We start from the raw sequence: 15,842 nt of genomic DNA, 5'->3' as shown, positions 1-15,842 counted from the left end.
AATTCTGCATTTTTTTTCTTATAAATTATAAGGCTAGGTAATTAGTATGAATGTATGACTGAAACCCAGAAAGTCAAAGAAACAGTCCATAGAGATGGAACAGACAGAGCCCTTACTTGTATGTTGATTCTAGAGAATCTAGTGTAAAGTCTGTGATTTTGTATTCAGCCCTTAATGGGTCCCAGTCTCAGTTTTAACTGTTAATTAGTCCTATGAATGTAAGCAATTTATATTACCACTCTGAAACTCATTTTGAAAATCTGTGAAATGTAAGTGGTAAGACATTTCTGGGTTGTTGTGAGGATTCATTCCCACTAATACTTTAAAGTTCTTAACACAGTGCTTGACATATAATGTTCAGTCAAAAGATAAGATGTAATTAAGTGTTTTTTTAAAAGTGGTCCTAAATCTAGATAAGTATGGTAAATTAAATATACTCATCTCTTCTACCTTTCTGTATGTCTCTCCCCTCAAAAAATCACTAAATGACACTAAAGGGGACCCAAACAAATAAAAGACAATAAAGAAACTAGCAAAGGTAAGAGGTAGGCAGTATCATGGACTTAGCAGAGGCTAAAACATTGTAAGCTTAGTCCATTAAGGTGAAATTCATATGAGGCAGGCTGCTCTTTCCTGCAAATCCCAAGAGAGCCTCAGGAAATAAGGGCACCAGGTGCAAAGCTGAAGGAATGGTTGAAAGTCACCCTGCGGCCTATCATTCTTAATTCAGATAATTACTGTACACCCTAGCAAGACAAAGGAGTGATCGAACATGATACTCTGACCACATAAAGAGGAGTAAGGCAGGGACTAAAAACTGGGAGATTAAATCAAAATCCATTTTACAATGAGCTTTTCACCCCCATCCCCTTTGCTTATATCACTCCTAGAATGCTGCATATTTATTTGCCTTACAGCACCAGTGAGAAGATTGGGGAACTTTTTTTTTTTTTCGAGGCCAAAAGAGCAGCCCAAGAGAATGTGTATAGACATGACATTTGGGAATTGCCACCACAACCAGGAAAAAGCCAGCTTTTTGTACCTACTGTGAAACTTGCCCACATACGCAGAATTTCTTACCAGCTTTTTTGTGTCTGAAATTTTAGTATGCATGAACTGAAAAAGATTACCAAACATTGGAGAAATGTCTTAAATGAGAAAATTACTGACTCAAATAAACAGAAAAGGAACTCTAGAAAGAGCAGAGCCCTTGCCCCTACCCTCCTCGCTCCAAAAAGTTATAATCAGTACATTCAAAAAGAAGAGAACAGAAAAGATGCAACTATAATTCCCATTTTTCAAAACGGGAGTGCGATGAGATAAGTAGCAATGGTTGGCCCATAGCAGATACCAAATATTGCTGATGTCTCTGTTCCAACAGTGGAATAGTTTCTTGGTTAGTTGCTCATCCAGTCCATGATTCTGTTTTCAAAGAGAATCTGCCTTATCCTTTGCCCTACTATTGTTTTTCTGGAATACAGTGTGAGGGCATGCCTCAAAATACAAACCATGCTCAATTATCAACCAGCCAGTACCATTCCTAGGAATATTTCATAAGGCCAAAATTGTACAAGTTCCCAAAGATGCATCTTTATATTGTTCTCGATTAGCTTCATTTTACAAATTAACTGTGTTTAATTTTAGGGTTTAAACATGTCATTTTGCATTTTTCTGAATCATCTCCCCAATATTAATTAGTATTTATTCAATAAACTATCTTATTTAATATTATTCTGAAAGAACAAAATCAGAAGCATAGATTGGTCAAATGCAAGTGAGGCCTTATCTGACACATAACTTGTAATAACTTTTACAACTTGTAGCTTTTAGTTTTAGGTAACATCTAGGTACTACTGAGGCCACTTTTAGCTAGTAGGTAATTATTACTGTTGATAATGAGTACACAGATAAGATTATTGCTGAAGTGATTCATTAGAGACCTGGCAATTTACTTAGCTTCTCTGAAGTCTCTGATCACTCATCTGAAACAAGAAAGAATATTGCCTGACTTAGTTTGTTATGGATTTAATATGATACAGCCACATACAAAGCCCCTTTAACAACGCCTGACATCTTAAAAAAGCTCCAAAAATGTTAACTACTGTTACCTATATTTATAAGTCAGTAACTTAATTATATTTTCTCAAGTATAACTTCTCAATTATATTTTCTCAATTTTATTTTCTCAGTAATTATATTTTATGTAGGATGCTTCTTTCCAATGGTAATTTAGGGTTTATTCTTCTAGAAGAAAGCTCAAAAATAGTCTTCCATTATAGTGTACTGTCAGAATTAAGAAATAGAGTTTAGGAATGAATTTTCTAAGCAGTGCATTGTCATTTTAGCTAATGTACTAGTTCTTAGACCACTAGAGAAACTTGGCCTACTTACAATTAATTACTTAATGATTTCCATTAGTCTGACTTATTAACATAACAATTCTTTTTAAGAAGAAATAATTTTCAAAGTTATTATTAGCTCTGAAAAGTTTATTTTGTAGTTTAATCCTAATAGTTTTTATTGGTTCTATTTTGTTATGTTTACCCCTACCCCCAAAGCCTAAGTTCAATATTTTTTGGTCTCATATGAGAATTGTATCATTTTTAAGTCTAATTATTTAAGTCTAACTAATAATCATTTTATCATTTTTAAGTCTAATTGTTTACCTGGTATAAGATTTTTTAACTTTTTTCTTGTGTGCGTATTTTAAATAGGATTAGATTTTTTTTTCTGATTCAGTGACATTTTGTGTGCATCTAGACTTTACATAGAATACAGAATTAAAGTCTCAGTTATGACGTAGCATGTGATAAGTCTACTGATTTGTTAGCTGCTATTCACAAATTCATATGGTACCAATAATTTCTCATAGGCATGCCATGGTTAATATCACAGTTTGGATTTGTTTTTAATGAAAAAACACATCTTGTGATTTTTCTTATTTTCTTGAAAAATAAAGGTAAAAAGTAACATTATAATTAAAAATAAGAATAATAGATTCTCTTCCCAGGCATAACTATTTTGGTGACTTTGTCTCCAAGTAAACTGCCTCCTTAAAAAATACTTTACATCAGACACCTTCGAAAGACATTATAAAATATTGGGTGTTCAAGTAAGTTCATATTTTAAGGAGGCTTCAAAATCAGAGAAATCAGAAAAAGTATTCTTATTTGCCTGTAGTAACTGAATGAGAAATCTGTGTGAGTAGGCATATGTATTTTTCTTTGGGGTTGTGTTTCCTCATAAAAGTACTGTTCCAGAACAAGTATCTGGCTTCTCTATATTGAAGATATTGAGGATACAAAGGTTGAATTTTCTTAGAAAACTTCAAACTCTGAGCGCCTACTCCATGATAACTGGCTGATGGTTGTGTATGCTTTTTCACTAGCACATTAGAATAAAACTAAATGTATGGATTCTGTGTATTGTTACATTAGCTACCACATAAATTCCTTTGACTGTTTTTATTGATTTATTTTCTGAATCTATGGTAAAATCTTGAAGTACAATAATTTTTCAATTTCTTTTAGTGCTTTACTAGAAACACAAATAATATGATAGTTGTTCATCAAACAAATATCAGTTCTTATCTGATTGCTTCTTTTGCTGCAAACTAATAATTTTAGTGAGTAATTTTTCTAAATTTAATTTTGATGAAAGATATTTAATACTTTTCTGATTTATTTTCCAATTTGGAGTAGTTGTGCCTAAGTTAGATCTCATATCATGTACTTTGTTGAGTTTGGAGCCACAAAAAGATCTCTTGGCCGATTGAAGAAAGGTGAATTCAGTGGGGTTTTTTTGGCTTGTATGCCTTCATTTTAGCAATCTTCCCATTGTTTCCTCTAGTGACTACTTCAGTAGAACCAGACAAATGGATTCCACAAGCTGTACTCCTTGTTGATAGATTATTGGTCTCCTAACCATAATCATAATAATCCATTTATCTTTCCTTGTAGCATCAGAGGCTCCTTGAAATGCTAGATACAGAGAAGGAACTGTTAAAAGAAAAGATAAAGGAAGCTTTGATTCAACAGTCTCAAGAACAGAAGGTAATACTTTAAGTGTGCTCAGAGTGTAGACAGAACGTGTTCTATTACCTCAAATAATTACCTCAAATAATACATTCACTGTCTACCCAACTGTCTTATCGTTTACAGGTAATATTGGAAAAATGTTTGGAGGAAGAAAGGCAAAGAAATAAAGAGGCTTTATTATCTGCTGCAAAGGTATTTCTATCTGTAATAATGGTATTCTTTGTAAGTAAGTGGAATTTAAAAACTGAGTTCATAGTATAGTATAGTCAATCTACTTTTTTGCATAAAACCTCATTACAGAAAAACCAAAGAATTTTTTTCTTTCTTGTTTTTCCTGTTAAAGTTAGGATATTGCTGTTCCTATTATTGTTAAATTTAGGAATAGAATGGCATTAAAATATTGTAGATTATTAATTGTTAAAAAAGAACATATGTTGGGATACTAATAAACTCTTGGTATTTAATAGGTATCCTCACAAATAACGTATGAGCATGTGTGTATATGTGTGTGTGTGTGTGTGTGTGTGTGTGTGTGTGTGTATGTGTTTATGTATGTATTTATAAAGATCTATGTTTTTGGGGCAGCTCAGTCGGTTAAGTGTCCAACTTCAGCTCAGATTATGATCTCCCGGTCCGTGAGATCGAGCCCCACATCGGGCTCTGTGCTTACAGCTCAGAGCCTGGAGCCTGCTTTGGATTCTGTGTCTCCCTCTCTCTCTGCCCCTCCCCCACTTTCTCTCTCTGTCTCCCTCTCTCTCTCTCTCTCAAAAATAAACATACATTAAAAAATATTTAAAAAGATATATGATTTTTAAAGTCAACTTTGAAATACCTCTTCTAAATAGTATGTCCGTGATATTAAATATACATATGCCAGCAAGTACATATATAGCACTAACTTTTGAGATCTGGATTTAAATTTAAATTTAGTAAAGCAAATGTCTGAAAAGTTTAATATTTGCAAATCTCTGTGCCAGGGGTGGAACATGAAGGATGACGATGATTTTGTCTTAAAATATTTACAGTCACATAAGAAAAATATTACTTATTACCAATAAGGCAAGGTGGAATGCATTAAATTACTATGAGTATATAGACAGTATTTCCATGTCATAGGAGTTTTTTAACAATAAACTACTTTTAAAATTAGCTTGAAGGATGACTAATATTCTGAATTGTGAGTCTGAATTTTATTCTACAGGTAACGATGGAAACATTGAAATTTTGAGTGTAGGTATGATATAATGCTAACTTACGTTAATTTGGGGGAAATTAGAGGCAACAAAGGCTAGAGGCAAGGAAAGAATAGAGTGTGTCCAAAGTCTATGTAAAAGATAGCGAGTGGCAGAAATAGAGTAGTAGTTAATAGTTTGAAAGAAAGAAATAGACAAATTCTAGAAATAGGAAATGGAATCAGGATATATGTTTGGTGTGGATAATACAGAAGGAGGCCATGTTGGGAACTCCTAGAGTAGTGATTCAGAAACAACATGGAAAGTGGTACTATTTCTCTGGTATAGTTTGAGATGCCTGTGATATATTCAAATAAGGCAAGTAGGCAACTAAATCTACCTCACAGCTCAGAGGAGAAAGGAACGACCTGAAGATGCTAATATAGTTTATTTCTTTTTTTCAGCAAACAGATGGAATGGTAACCACAGAAATTATTGTTATGTATAATCACCTCACAGGAGAGTATAGAGTAACAAGAGATGCAAGGTCTGAGCACTGAAAGTCCAAAATTTAAAACCCAGAGAGAGAAGGAAGTTATAAAGAACTGAATAGAGTCAGCCATATAAGTAGAAATAAGAGCAGCATGCTGTTATACAAACCAAGAAAAGGAAAACAGAAATAGTCATATGTAAAATGTCACTTCAACATCAAGATAAGTAAGGATTAAAAAAGGAAAAAATTGTTATTTGGATTTAACAAAATGGAGAGCATTGGTGAGCACCGTAAGAGAGTAGTTTCAGAGAAGAATCGTAGAGTAAAACAGGAGTTCAGAAAATGGTAACTCAGCTTTGAAAACTTGTGTCAAATTTGGCTAACTGGAAGAGAGAGAAGAGTGTTAACTGTGGACATCAGAGGTGGAAGGACCATGGACATTACTGCATCCCAAAGTATGATGGTTTTCTAGAGAGAAATTCCTATGTTTGAGTTGCAACTGAAGTTGGTAACTTTTATGGAACACCATTTTAGTGAATAGTAAGGTTATGCAGACTTTAGTATTTGGCAGACATTTTCTCCAAAGCAAATAGAGTGAGCCCAGCATCTCCAGAAAACTAACAGTTTTTGTTGCCAATGATAAAATTTGAGCTTTAAAGCAAAATTAGAATTTTGGAAAATTTGTATCTGTTTTCAGATAAAGACTTTTATTATGAAATTGATGGTGACATTAACAAATTTGACCTTTTTTGTTATGATATAATGAAATGTGTAAACATCTAGAGGAGATGCATAATTTATTGCGTTAATATTTTCCAAATAAAAATGTTTAAAAAAATCACACATAGATAAAGGACTCATTCAAAGTGCAAGAAAAGATTGTAATATAGTAAGTAGCAGAATACAAAGATTTCATTGCCATTATGTGATTTTCCTTATCGCAACTACCCTTTAAGAGCTATCCCTTGATAAGTTTCAGTATGGAATCACCAATATTTACAAAGATATAAACTGGCTACTAAATACTCCTCCCTTTTCTACTACATGTCTGTGTGAGACTGAGTTTTCTTTATATACTTCAACCAATAACCATTTTACAAATTTAAAACAGAAGGCCGGTATGAGACCTAAATTTCTTCTATTAAGTGAGGCATTAAGGAGGTTCACAGATATTCTTTTCACTTCTAAGTGTTGGAAAATATAGTTATTTTTCATAAAAGATTATTAATATACAGAACATCTAATGTTAATATAGAGTGAATTAATATTTTTATTTTGTCTTGGTTTGAATTTCTGATATGGTAATCTTAATATGTATAGCCAGCATAAACAAAAGCTCTTTTAATTACTCAGTAACTTTTAAGAGTGTAAAGAGATCCTAAGACCAAATAGTTTGAAAACTGTTACTTACTAAGGTAAAGCTTAGTTTCTTTGAAGTTTACATATGCCTTGGAAATAATGTATGGATATTTGTACAAAAACAAATATTTGATTCTGCACCAGGTATTAAGTGCATAAAAACAGCAGTGTCAGAACTAAACCCTATAGAATTCGAGTTTGTACCTTTTAAAGGTTAACCCACATCTTTCTTATTCAAGGACTTATGCAGTCACTCATTCAAATATTTTCATTAGAGTCATTATTTGTTTTGAAGCTTGAGAAAGAAGCAATGAAGGATGCAGTTTTAAAAGCCATAGAAGAAGAAAGAAAAAATCTGGAAAAAGCCCATGCTGAAGAAAGGAGTTATGGAAGACTGAACATGCAAAAGATCAAGAGGAAGTATCTCAGGCAATTCAGAAAGCAATACAAGAACAGAGAAAAATAAGTCAGGTTAGTAAAATTAACTCTTTGTAACTGTCTTTTTCCTTGTTTTGCTCAAAATGAAGTTTCCTTGTTATTTATCTTAAAATCACCTTAGTGAACATATCAGTTTAATTATTTTGTCTATAATATTAATATTTTATGCTAATAATTTTTAGTATATCAGTATACTTCTGCTTTCAGATACTGAAAATTCAGTAACTTGGGGCGCCTGGGTGGCTCAGTCGGTTGAGCGTCCTACTTCAGCTCGGGTCATGATCTCGCAGTGTGTGGGTTCCAGCCCCGCATCGGGCTCTGTGCTGACAGCTTAAAGCCTGGAGCCTGTTTCATATTCTGTCTCCCTCTCTTTGACCCTCCCCCGTTCATGCTCTGTCTCTCTCTGTCTCAAAAATAAATAAACGTTAAAAAAATTAAAAAAAAAAAAGAAAATTCAGTAATTTATAATTTTATCTTTTGACTATTTTTTAAAAAGTCAGGATCCAAATTTGTGTCTAGTTATTGCAACTATGTTAAACCTCTGATTTATTTATTTTTTTCCTTTTTCACATACACACATACAGAGACAATCAATATAAAGTATTATATATGAGTAGAAAACAGTTTGATCCCATTAATTATACCCAATATGTGTATCTATATATCTGTAGTTGATACTGATAATTAATAGGACCTCACAGATAATCCCCATGGTTTCATAAAAGGTATCACATATCAAGTATGGCCTGCATACAAAATAAACTTTTGTCTACTTATCTGAACAATTAAAAACTACATTGTTTTCATTTTCCATAACTGAATTTGCATGGCTGTATTTTCCATGTATTTAGTCTTTTTGTTATGTAGGCAATCAGATACTTGAGTAAATCTTTCCTTAAATAAGTATATAAAGCAAAAGATAACATTTATAGAAGTCTTTGTTTTCCATGATCAAATCATTATATATACTACCACTGTTTATTCAACCATACATTATGAATGTAGCTAAAACGACTTGTACCAAACAACCTGGAAGCTTTTCTTATGATTAATTAGCCAATCTAAACTCAGTGCTCTTAACATCCAGGGTAAATGTTATACACTTTTTTAAAAATGTCACTTAAATTTATACTCAAGAGCACATAGTTACTCATTTGTTACAAAAATTAAACAGATCTTTAGGTAGTATTTATGGTAAGATAACAGTTGTGTGGTCACAGATCTCATTCGTTTATTTCCTGGCCTTTTCATTTTGAGTAACGATTACTTTCTAATTCTTTTTGTAATCTGTTGCTAGTATCATCAAATATATATTGAGCACATATTGTATGTAAGATGTTTAATTGTCAGTTCAGTTGGTTGGAATTCTGTGCTAGTAAGGTCACGATCTTTGGTTAAGTTCTGATTTGAGAGAGTTTACTTAAGACTTTTTGTGACCACAGACCACTCCTCTAACCTCACATAGATGTGGGCTATTAGTCACCGTGAAATTGGGCAAGAGGGCATGAATAAATCAGCACATGGTCATCACTCAAACAGAAAAGTATATATCGTAAAGAGCATATTTCTCTGCTGGTTTGTCGGGGGCATTCTTGTCTCTAGAAAACACTACAGTGTATAATATACTTTAAGAACTGTTTGCCACAGTTTCAGAGTACTGTGAAGATAATCCAAGCATGTCATGAATAAATGCATTGTATTTATTTTCTTTCCAACGTTTGCATATTTTCCATGCATGTGAGAGAGAGAGTATGTGGGTGTGGTGTGTGTGTATGTGTTTAACTGCCGTGTGGTTAAGAGAATTGAATAGGGAACATATATAGAAGAAAGAACAATGTTTCCAGTTAACTCTCAAATTTTCAAATGTGAGGTGGTCATGTCAAATGTATTCAGCTGCCTTCATTTTCATGTAGTTGTAGTAAAGAACTACCACCAAACACCTGTCATTCCCTTAGCTCCTTAGAGCTTCATAGTCCTAGTCTAGAAAATTGACAAATTACGTTTCTTGGGAGCCATATGAAGCTCATTTATCTTTTGTTTATTTAGGCCGGTAGGGTAAGCAAACAAATTCACATGGTCAAATCTACTTTTCGGTGTTTCACATTAATAACTGAAGTGACTGCCTGCTATGTTCTAGGGACTGTACTTATTTCTGGTGACAGAGTAGTAAGAAGGAGAACAACAACTTCCCTGCCTTCTTATGAAGAAGACTGATAGGAAAGTATTAAAGATATAATGTGAGGTAGTGATCAGTGTCATGTATTAAAATAATGCTGTGTAAGGGGCCGGAGAGTCAGGGAACCAATATGTAGATAGGATAGTCAGGTAAAGCCTATGTTAGGAGTTAGCATTTGAGCTGAGGCCTGCGTTGAAGTGAGGAGTTTACTTTGTGAATACTTGGGGATAGAATGTTTCAAGCAGAGGAGTAGCAAGTGCAAAGGCCTTGAATCAAAAAGATGTGTGGTGTAATTAAAACTGTACAGTACTGTTACAGATATAGAACAGACCAATGGAATAGGATGGAATACAGATACACAGATTTTTCTGTAATTTATAAATCTCTTAATCTGAGTTGCATGGAAGGGGCCCATACAGTCTGCGAATCTAATGAAATTATGCAAAACTGTGTGTATGTGCATATTTTTCTGCAGAAATGGTCCATAGTTTTTATTAGATTCTCAAAAATATCTTACTAATGAACCCAGAAAAAAAATGAAAATAATTGCAACTGGCTGCCCATTTTGTTCTGCATTTTGTGTGCTAAAATGAATTTCAGGTAGATTAAATGTTTGCACTTGTAAACTGAATGTACTAAAAGGAAATTGAGGGACACCTGGGTGGCTCAGTCGGTTAAGTGTCTGACTCTTGAACTCACCTCAGGTCACGATCTCAGTTTGTGATATCAAGTCCCATGTCAGGCTCTGTACGGAGTGTCCTGGGGATTCTCTTTCTCCCTCTCTCTCTGCCCCTCCCCTGCTCACTTGCTCACTCTCTCTCTGTCTCTCTCTCTCTCTCTCACACACACACACACACACACACACACACACACAAAATAAATAAATAAGAAATTGGGTAAATATTAATATTCTTTGAAATGGAGAGGCTAAGCACTTCAGGAATGATAAAGAACTCTGCAAATTAGCTTCTCCATAAAGACAATGACAACACTGGCAAAAATTGTCAAAATCAACTTTTTCAGAACTCTGGATATTAACCAAAGGTTTCAACAACCCAAGGAATATTTATTCAGCAAAAATAGTTAAATCTCACCAAGAACAGCAAGTTTGTAGATTTTTAACTTGCTTTATCCCCATCCCCTTCTCCCTGGTTACAAGGTAGTTTCAAAAAGTAGTAGTCTTTTGCACCTGAGTGGCTCCATTGTTAAGCAGACGTCTGACACTTGGTTTCAGCTCAGGTCATGATCTCACGGTTCATGGGTTAGAGCCCTATGTTGTGCTCTGCACAGATGGTGTGGAGCCTGCTTGGGAATCTCTCCGTCTCTCTCTGCCCCTCCCCTGCGCACTCTCAAAAATAAATAAGTAAACATTAAAAAAAACACACAAAAAAAATAGTAGTCTCACAATCATAGTAGCTATGAAAATCAGCAATGTAGAAGCCACTGGAGTGGGCAGACTAAATTTGGAGCTCCACAAGAAAACCTGTCTCCAGGGAATTACTACTATTTGACCTATCTGGCAGCTTCCCAGAAATTTCCCATTTGCTTAGAGCTTGCTTATTGGGAAAAGCCCTATCCTCAGAATGTTTGTGAGAAACAGTGAGTGGCAGATGTATAACCTCTGCCTAAGAAAGAAATACCACTGGATCAAACAAAAGCCTGGCCAAAAAACCTAAAAGGGAAATTTGGGAAATATGATTATTATAGGTGGTTTTGAAAAGCTCTGATTTTTAAAAATACTCCTGGAAGGGTGCCTGGGTGGCTCAGTCAGTTAAGCATCCGACTTCAACTCAGGTCACGATCTCCTGGTCCGTGAGTTCGAGCCCCGCATCCGGCTCTGGGCTGATGGCTCAGAGCCTGGAGCCTGCTTCAGATTCTGTGTCTCCCTCTCTCTCTGACCCTCCCCCGTTCATGCTCTGTCTCTCTGTGTCTCAAAAATAAATAAACGTTAAAAATAAAATAAAATAGGGACGTCTGGGTGGCTCAGTCGGTTAAGCGTCTGACTTCGGCTCAGGTCATGATCTCGCAGTTCGTGAGTTCAAGCCCCGCATTGGGCTCTGTGCTGACAGCTCAGAGCCTGGAGCCTGTTTCAGATCCTGTGTCTCCCCCCCCCCCCAACCCTCCCCCATTCATGCTCTGTCTCTGTCTCAATAAATAAATAAACGTTAAAAAAAATAAAAAAAATAATAAAATAAAATAAAATAAAATAAAATAAAATAAAATAAAATAAAATACTCCTGGGTTTCTTGAAGGTCACATACATGCACAAGGTTGTGCACATGCCCAGGAAAGACCCGAAAAGACCCTACCTAATCTCTCACCACTGGCTGATTTTGCTTCTATTCAAGCAGAAAGTGAAGGCTAAGGCAGGGTTGTAAACTGGCAGTGTTGAAGGTGTTCCCTAACATGCAAACTCCCTTGGCAAATGATGGATCACTTAACTAGTTCAAGGTATTTAGGGAATTCACTGTCTAATTATTTGCTGACCACTGAGGTAACCCAGCAGGCACTTCAGTGGTTATACATAACAAGGAATACAGACTTGGCAGAATTAGTCCAGAGAAGTTCTTAGACAAATAACAGCAATTCCTGTTTGGAGGCCCCAGGGTGGCTGTGCTTAGAGACTACTTAAATCATTTGTTGAAGAAGAAAAGGCCCTAACCTCTTATCTTGTAGTTTATAATTCTCTTACAGCATGAATCATATTCAAATACTTATCTTACTAACTGTCCCACTGAACTGAGAGCTTCTTAAGTGTCTCAGTCATATTGATGCTCTTAGGAGGCCCTAGCCTAATGTGTAGCTCATAGAATGTGTTCCAGAAAACCAGTCATTGCCGTTAAATAGCAGTCTCCAAAATGTACAATTAACTCAGGAAGATGACTTACAAGACTTAATTGTATTCATCCAAAATTCTCAAGTGAGGGGCGCCTGGGTGGCTCGGTCGGTTAAGCGTCCGACTTCGGCTCAGGTCACGATCTCGCAGTCCGTGAGTTCGAGCCCCGCGTCAGGCTCTGGGCTGATGGCTCAGAGCCTGGAGCCTGCTTCCGATTCTGTGTCTCCCTCTCTCTCTGCCCCTCCCCCGTTCATGCTCTGTCTCTCTCTGTCTCAAAAATAAATAAAAAACATTAAAAAAAAATTAAAAAACAAAAAAAAACAAAATTCTCAAGTGAATGTATAGACATCATTTCGTTAATTAGCCATATTAATTCCATGGAGAAGCAAATTGAAAAAAGCAATGAAGTATTACAGGTTGGTTTGTAAAAAATTCCTCCAAGTTAATTAATTATCCTAAATTACCTAAGTTGTAGGACCAGAAATGTATTTATAAATAGACTTTACCCTTAGGCTACCAGTGATAGGTATGTGAAATTCTGCCTCTTGAACTTGTTCATAGCCTTAAAATCACAAGATTTTAACTGTGAGTTTCAGATTTATACTTAATGTCCTTGTTACGACTTCTAGGAAAATGCCTGGAATATTAGACATTGCAAAAGTTGACAGAATGTTACTGTTTCTTTTAGCGATAAAGAAAGCAGTAAGGATGCTTGGGTGGCTCAGTCGGTTAAGTGTTTGACTCTTGATGTCGACTCAGGTCATGATCTCATGGCGGTGAGATGGAGCTGGCGTTCCCCACACCCCCTCCCTCCACTCTGGGTGTGGAGCCTGCTTAAGTTTCCCCCCACCTCTCTTCCTCCCTCTCATCCTTCCTGTGTCCCTCCCCCACTTTTGCACTCCCTCTCTAAAGAAAAAACAACAACAAAAAACTATAATAATTCTCCATGGTCAAGCTTCACTTACCTGGCTTTATTCTATACAAATATTTAGGCTACTAGCTAAAAATGTATTTCTATGGAAGTTTTTCTTCATCTTTGGCTTCAGGAAACAGTAACATGACAGTAGTTGTGTAGCAGTGGTACTGGATGGAGACAGCAGGAATTCTACCACCGTTGGCTACCACTGAGTGCTAAGTACCAGGCAGTTTTCTAATTGTTTCTCCTATTTGATCTCATTTAATACTCACAAGCACCTTACTAGGCAGAAACTGTTGTCCCCAGTTTTACAGATGGAGAAATGAAAGCTTAGGACGATTACGTAACTTGCTCAAGGCCATGATAACTCCTTAGAAGAGATAACAGACCATATTCAGAATCAGGCAGTGTCACTCAAGAGGCCTTGCAACTCACCCCTAAGCTTTCCCCTTCTTCCCAATGTTCTCACCTTAGAATAAAGCACAAATCCATCTCATTGATTAGTTAATGTATAGATAATTTCAATAGCAAAAACTTAAAGGGACTATTTTCATTAGTTTATTCACTAATATTTATTGTTGATCCTCTTAGAAGTTTTGGGCGTATAGCATCAAACAAGATAGACAGGGCCCCTAGGTACTCATGGAACTTACATTCAAGTTGAAAAAGACTTACAATGAATAAGGTACTTCCACATAGTGGTATGGACTATGGAAAGGGTTATGTGTTTGACTGAGAGGGCGGTAGAGGTCTTGTTTAGATAAGGAAATTAGAAGGAAGCCAGACTCAAAAAATTTACATGTTACAATTCTAAATAGAATATATGAAATTTTGAAGAAGGCAAAACTGATTTGAGAGAAAAGAAATCAGTAATTGAGGGGGAGGGGCACTTTTTGAAAGTGATAGAATTATTTTAATCATAATTGTGATTACACTTCATAAAACTTACCAAACTATGTATTGTAGAGTGATAAATCTTACTGTATGTAAATAATATTGTAATAAAGCTGGTTTTTTTAAACAAGTAACTATCAGAATAAATTATTGGACATATGGCAGTTTGAGATGGTGAGGAGGGTTGAGTTTCATCAGGATAAATAATCCAATTTGTGCATATTGAATTTGAGGTGCCTCTTCATAAGTTTAGAGGAAATGTTGGGTAGACAGTTAGAAATGTGTGTCTGGAGTTTATGTGCATTGTCAGGGCTAGAGATCAAAATTTGAGAATAATAACCATATAAATGGTATCAAAGTCCAATACATAAGAACAAAAATTTTCTGGAAGGGTGGGACCCTGCATGACATTTTTGTACGGAATGTGGCAATCTTCTTCCTACAAAAAATATGGCCACTTCAGATTAACTGTGTAGTAGTAGAAATAGTCTCACACTTTTGATGGTTGTATTTCAGGAGATATTGTGAAGGTGTTAAAGTTACTGGTGCTTTCTGTATCACAGTTACCCTGATCCAGTGGCCAAAGCTTCATCTACATTTTGTAGGAAGCTCAGGGTTACAAGTATTAACAAGCAGCTCCTGCCATCTTCTGCCCAACTCCTGTCTGATTTCAGAGGTCAACACTCACTCTGTCCTCTCGTTCTTTGGCAGCTACATGATCCCTGCAGCCTGGAGAACTACCAACTTCTTGAGTACTGACTGAAGGGATGACATTAAAAAAGCCAGGAAGCTGTGTTTTGTTTTTTGTTGTTGTTTGTTTGTTTGTTTTAATTCTAATATGCAGGTCACTTCATAGCACTCAGATGTTTTTTTTAATTAAAAGAATTCTGGAAATAAACCAGAGAATTAACAGGAATTAGCATGTTTGGCCACTAAGTCACACTAGAAATAAGGAAGGAATGGGGTGTGGCAAAGTGGAAAACAAGTAACTAAAATTACTCTGAAAAGCCTAAGGAAGACAAACAGCTTTTACTTTATAATTTACCTCTAGATTTTCTCTGTGTTAACACTGACATTAACTGAAGAGATAAATGATAAACTATAACAGAAAACACAATTTCTAAGGACTGGCACATATTTCTCCGACTCTGAGAGATGACTTTGGCCTTCATCACAAATTAAGACTAATCCTTAGAGTTGATTGTAGACTGTGTGTTTTTTTCTGAAATATTCGGAGGAAAGTTTATGACTCTGGCATTTTTGGTTAAATTCATTCTGTATCCTTTGAAAATCGCTGTTAACGAAAGGAAAGTACATTTGTTATTGACACCGAAATGGACAAAAAGAAAGGAGTCATTAATTTTGCTGTTCTAGCAAAGTCCTGTAAAAGGACTCCAGGGCACACAGACACTTAAGCTATGTCTGACGTTGGAAGCTCTTCATAATAGTTTATAACCACAGCCACTGTAATTTGGGGTTATGTTTTCCCCCAAAGCCACAGACATTACAATCAGTGGTTAA

General features: G+C 35.5%; 1 protein-coding gene across 1 annotated transcript in view; it reads left to right on the top strand.

Annotated features, from left to right (window-relative positions):
• CCDC91 (coiled-coil domain containing 91) overlaps positions 1–15,842 on the top strand; it is a 350,703-nt gene that overhangs the window by 260,409 nt on the left and 74,452 nt on the right. Inside the window, 4 exon segments of the mRNA XM_019452336.2 lie at positions 3,960–4,052; positions 4,161–4,229; positions 7,357–7,438; positions 7,441–7,532. Of these exon segments, the coding sequence (XP_019307881.2) occupies positions 3,960–4,052; positions 4,161–4,229; positions 7,357–7,438; positions 7,441–7,532 (336 nt within the window).

Source organism: Panthera pardus, unplaced genomic scaffold (assembly GCF_024362965.1).
Source record: "Panthera pardus isolate Hobbes unplaced genomic scaffold, ASM2436296v1 HiC_scaffold_6, whole genome shotgun sequence".
Lineage (NCBI taxonomy): Eukaryota > Metazoa > Chordata > Mammalia > Carnivora > Felidae > Panthera > Panthera pardus.
This window is presented reverse-complemented; position numbering and strand designations above follow the sequence as displayed.